Consider the following 6000-nt stretch of genomic DNA (forward strand, 5'->3'; position numbering starts at 1 on the left):
GGGACTACGTCAATAGACGTAGTCCCGAAAATGTGGGTCCGCGCTATTGCCGTCATTTTGCAATAGCGCGGATCCCAAGTGGTTAAAGCATAAATACACAAATTGCCAGTTTCTGTAGTCACATTTGTATGTACAGTAGTATGTCCTAAGTAGTGTGATTTCCCAAAGTGTTTTACCTCTTCATGGAAGTGACACAGAACACATAATAATTTAAAGCTGCTCTGATTAAATTGGCCCCAATCTGTGTGACATTTGTCTGGTTGCCAGTGAACGGGACCAAATTTGCTGCGTTGGTGACCCTGCTGGCCTTTCTCACCCAACATCCTTTTATTTAAAAAAAAAATAAAAATGAAAATTGTCAACTGAACAGTGGCTGCATCCAATCAGATGTCACTGATCCTGTGTTGTGGCTGTCAGAATACAACAGCCCAGCAGGGAGATCTGTACTTCCATGCTGACCTGAGGAATCTATTGGATATATTTTTTTCTTTTTTGGTAAGCCTGTAGTGTGAAATAATAAACAACAAAAATAAATAGCAATCCGTGTATGGACAGCAATAGTTGAGGGACTTTTCACCTAATCTGTTCCATCAGTGTGCATAATGTGACATACACGGCGGCGGTGCAGGCTGCGATGACTCACCAGGGCTGTATTTCAGCTCCTCCATGGTAACACTGCATATACACCCACTCCTCTGCTGTACATCAAGAGCTGGCAGGCTGCTCTCCTGAGCTAGCGATCTATTTAGAATATAAAGAATGCTGCCACTCTTTCATTGCCAGTACAGATCTGTGACCTTTTTACAATAACGGCATCCACATGTACTATAGTGCTGTGTGATAGAGCTGCTTTGTATAATTGGCCATCCAGACTACCAAGAGCTCTTTTCACTGCTCTTATAGTACACTGCGTAGGATCATATTTAGTACTGTAATTCATTTTGTAAAGTCAAGCTTTTACAAAGAAAAAAAACGTGAGCTTTTCTACGCTCTCGGCGTTTACGTGTGCCCTTGGGGATTTCCAGGGTGGTCACAATAGTTTTCCGGACTGTAACCATCATCTTACCCTATCACCTTCCTGTCGCCCCCGAACCCGCCTCTTTAGAACATTTCCCTCTTAACAGGATTTCTTGTGACTTACACTGCAGGACGTTTTCTTGATGATCACATTATATATTTTCTGAGTACACCAGATTCCCCCTCCACCATAGCGAAGTGGCCTGGCAGAGGTGTGAAGAGTAACGGTTTTGTTTTCTGCCCCCCCCCCCCCCCTTTTTTTATTTTTAGAAATGCAACAATCTGCTTATGAGTAATCAATGTCCTCATTAAAAAATCTTGGCTGTTGGTTTTGTTAATCCTGTTTTTAAAAGGACTATTTGTGCCCTTTGGCAGCATCAGGCTTTACTTCCTCCTTCTAATTAGAAGTTTCCTAATTGTGTAACAGAGATGCAATGTAAGCATTTTATTGGGACAGCCCAGTATATAGGAAGGGATTACTCAGATCCAGCAAACAGCCTGCGTGCTTTCCAAATGACATAACTCTTCTGTATGCTGGTAAAGCTATACATTGGGGCGTAATGACTGTAGATGCTCATAAAGGTTTAAAGCCAAGCATAAGAGCTCATACCTCTTCATACATGCTCTGCAAGGATGACTATAGTTAGAAGATTGTATTGTGAAATGGCAACTATAACATGAGGCCTATTGGCTAATGAAATATTGACCCTGATAATTCGTACACAGCAATGGTTTAAAAGAAATGGCCAAGCAGGCTGATCTATTCTATTCCTGTGCATTTTTATAGCTTAGTCTTTATGCTGAGTGAGTGATGTCAGCGGAAATTAAAGTTTAACCACATAAGCTCCGGACCATTTTGCTGGTCAAAGACCAGACCACTTTTTCAGATTCGGCACTGCGTCGCGTTAACTGACAATTGTGTGGTCATACGACGTGACTCCCAAACAAAATTTTTATGGAGTTCATAAGGTGTATACTGAGTACTTAAAGTGATTGTAAGGGTGTGTTTGTTTTTTTTTTTTTTTTTTTTTAATGACAAACATGTCATACTTGCCTCCACTGTGCAGCTCGTTTTGCACAGAGGGGCCCCGAACCTGCTCTTCTAGGGTCCCCCGGCAGCTCATGCATATTCTCCCCGCATCAGATAACGCCCTGGGAGAAGTTAACTCCCAGGGAGTTACCTTGCGGGCACGCTTCTGAGTCCAGCATTCGGCTTCCATAGAGGCCGAATACAGGACTCGGCCCACCCCCGGCGCCCACGTCACTGGATTTGATTGACGGCAGCAGGAGCCAATGACTGCATTGGTATCAATCTATCCAATCAAGAGCTGGGTGTCCGTGGAGAGAGAAACTGCTCGTCCCCACTGACTGAATGAAGGGGTTCAGGTAAGTAAAATGGGGGGGGGGTTTAGGGGGTCACTGACTTCCAGGTGTGTTTTCATCTTAATGCATCAAAAAAACACAAACCTTTATAACTCCTTTAAGCATATATACAGTGGGGGGGGGGAAACGGTATTTGATCCCTTGCTGATTCTGTACGTTTGCCCACTGATGAAGAAATGATTGGACTATAATTTTAATGGTAGGTTTATTTTACCAGTGAGAGACAGAATAACAAAAATATCCAGAAAAACGCATTTCAAAATTTTTATAAATATGATTTGTTTTTTAATGAGTGAAATAAGTATTTGACCCCTTCGCAAAATGTGACTTGGTATTTGGTGGCAAAACCCTTGTTAGCAATGGGAGGTCAGACGTTTCTCCTAGTTGGCCACCGGGTTTGCACACATCTCAGGAGTGATTTTGTCCCACTCCTTTTTGCAGATCCTCTCCCAATTCCAAGGGGTTGTAAAGTCAAATTTTTTTTTTTTTTTTTAAAGAAAGGAAACATGTTCTACTTCCACTGTGCAGCTCGTTTTGCTCAGAGTGGCCCCGAACCTGGTCTTCTGGGGTCCCTTGGCAGCTGTCTCAGCTCCTCCTCACAAGAACTAGCCACCTTCATGCGAGCTCTCTCGCATGGGGCTTAGTTCTTGCAGGCACGCTTCCGTGATACGGCCAGCGGCGATAGCCGCTCACTGTATCACTCTGCCCCCGACACATCGCGTCATTGGATGTGATTGACAGCAGCAAGAGCCAATGGCTGTGCTGCTTTCAATCCATCCACTCTAGCCAATCAATAGCCAGGCTGAGTGGCGAAGAGGACATCGAGGGCGAGCGCAGCAGGTGAACGGGCTCAGGTCATTTAAACAGGGGGGCGGGGGGGGCAGCAGCTTCTTTTGAGCGGTGAAGGAGCAGTGTGTTTACCACTCCTCCACCACTGCTCCCCATTGAAATTGATGGGGCAGCGCTGTAATACTGCCAGCAAAACGCCACTATTGCAGCGTATTGCCGGCGGTTTTAACCCTTTCGCTGCCGCTAGCGGGGGGTAAAAGCACCCTGCAAATCCGGTGGTAAAACGCCACTAAAAATAGCAGCGTTTTACCGCAGACGCAATGGGCGGTGTGGTGTGAAAGGGGTCTTAAGGTTTCGAGGCTGATGTTTGGTAACCTCCATATATTTTCTATGGGATTAAGGTCTGGAGACTGGCTAGGTCACTCCAGGACCTTAATGTACTGCTTTTATGAGCCACTCCTTTTGTAGCCTTGGCTGTGTGATCCACGTCCCATTATCAATGCTTTGGCTAAGGGAAGGAGGTTCTCGACCCAAGATTTGATGATACATGGCCCCGTCCATTGTCCCCTTAGCAGAAAAACACCCCAAAGCATAATATTTCCACCCCTATTTGATGGTGTTCTTGGGGTTATAGGCAGCATTCCTCCTCCAACTGCAGCGTGTTGAGTTGATGCCAAAGATTGCTTGCTGATGCTTGATTTTGGTCTCATCTGACCACAACACTTCACCCAGTTCTCCTCTGAGTCATTCAGATGTTCATTAGCAAACTTCAGACGGGCCTGTACATGTGCTTTCTTGAGCAGGGGACCTTGCGGGTGCTGCAGGATTTCAGTCCTTCACGGCGTAGTGTGTTACCAATTGTTTTCTTGGGGACTATGGTTCCACCTGCCTTGAGATCTATTGACGAGATTCTCCCGTGTAGTTCTGGGTTGATTCCTCACCGTTCTTATGATTATTGAAACTCCACGAGATGAGCTCTTGCATGGAGCCCAAGACGGAGGGAGATTGACTGACTGTTATTTTGTGTTTCTTCCATTTGCGAATAATTGCACCAACTGTTGTCACCCTCTCATCAAGCTACTTGGTGATGGTCTTGTAGCTAATTCCAGCCTTGTGTAAGTCTGCAATCTTGTCCCTGACATCTTTGGACAGCTCTTTGGTCTTGGCTATGATGGAGAGATTGGAGTCTAATTGGTTGTTTCTGTGGACATGTGTCTTTTTTATACAGGTAACAAGCTGAGATTAGCAGCACTCCCTTTAAGAGTGCTCCTAATCTCAGCTTGTTACCTGTATAGAAGACATCTGGGAGCCAGAAATCTTGCTGATTGCTAGGGGATCAAATACTTATTTCACTTATTAAAATGCAAATCAATTTATATCCTTTTTGAAATGTGTTTTTCTGGTCGTTCTTTTGTTAACATCACAAAGTTGACATTAATGAGGCAAATCAGAGCTGTGACTTTTCCTGCTCTGTCACTCATCCTGGGGGTTACATCTGCTACAAGCTGATTAGTGCGTTATTAAAATTAGAATTCTGTTGGGTGTTTACTGGATGTTTGGCAGTAGGTTTTATTTAAACTATTCTTCCTTTCGGGAAACTGTTAATTTTCTTTCTATGACAAGGTTAGTGTGTGCTGCATGTAACCAGCGCACTGTGTGTATCTATGAGCGGGCCTGGGTTGTGTGTTACAGGAAGTGGTCTGTGAACTCTGTACAATGCATGACGCACATAGGCCACTTCCTGCCCAAAACAAAAGAAGTAAGTCGTGTTTGTGTAAACATGTCATTGCTAGATATCTAATCCTAAACCTAACCACCACTTCTTTTTTTTTTTTTTTTTTTTTTTTTTTCTTCTCGACCTTTTTTCAGGTATTGATTTTAAAATCCGAACCATAGAATTAGATGGAAAGAAGATTAAACTTCAGATATGGTATGTACACTTAAGTCCACCCGCAAAGATGTTTTGTACCTTCTATAAAGTCTGCACTCTTCTACTTAAAGCGGTTTACAACTAATGGGCACATTTTTTTTTTCTCCTTACCTGCATGGTAAAGCCATAATGTGCTGGTATCGCATACTAGCACATTATGTGAAACTTACCTGAAAACAAAGCATGTCACCGCAGATGGCCACTTCCATCTTCGCCCAGTCATCGTTCTGGGTCAGCGGAATCTGGCTGTGTCACTGGCCAGAGCCACGATGACATCACTCCTGTGCATGTGCGGGGGAGCCACAGGACTCTAAAGGAATGGCCCGGGAGACCGTTCCTTTAGAGCGCATGCGCCAATGATGTCATAGGTTGCATATATAGTAAATATCTCTTAAACGTTGCACATTTAGGAGATATTTACAATACCTCTAGGAAAGCCTATAACTTATAATTGAGCTTAACTATAGGTATAAATCAGAGATGGGCGTTTACTTCCACTTTAAACTAAGGAAACTGAGACGTTCTTTCTCCTAATTACCAAATGCAAGCCCCTCTACTATTTGGGAGGGATCTGCCGTGTTTTCTATGCTGTGTCTGCACCAGGTAGCTCTAGCAGTCAGCTCTCTGAGCCTTTTGTGAACATAAGCATACATCCCGCTGATGTGTATTGAGCTACGTTCGCACAGGCATTTGGCCCCGATGTAAATCCCAGTGGCAGAAATCTATCATTCCTGCTGCTGGGGTTGACAGCTGTGTGCGGATAGCAGCAGCAGATTTCTGCCACTGGGATTCCCATTGTGGTGGAATGCCTATGCAAGTGCCGTATATTTCTGCTGCTGGGATTTACACTGTGACTAAATGCCCATGCAAATGCAGTTAAA

At 44.1% G+C, this 6000-nt stretch overlaps 1 protein-coding gene across 1 annotated transcript in view; it reads left to right on the forward strand.

Moving 5' to 3' along the window:
• The window catches only part of RAB8B (RAB8B, member RAS oncogene family), a 78115-nt gene that overhangs the window by 38478 nt on the left and 33637 nt on the right, over positions 1-6000 (forward strand). The window contains exon 2 of the mRNA XM_077468523.1: positions 5059-5119. Coding sequence (XP_077324649.1) covers positions 5059-5119 — 61 coding nt within the window. The remainder of the gene's footprint in view (positions 1-5058; positions 5120-6000) is intronic.

Source organism: Lithobates pipiens, unplaced genomic scaffold, assembly GCF_037356315.1.
Source record: "Lithobates pipiens isolate NorthernLeopardFrog02 unplaced genomic scaffold, aLitPip1_a1.2 Scaffold_8, whole genome shotgun sequence".
Classification (NCBI taxonomy): domain Eukaryota; kingdom Metazoa; phylum Chordata; class Amphibia; order Anura; family Ranidae; genus Lithobates; species Lithobates pipiens.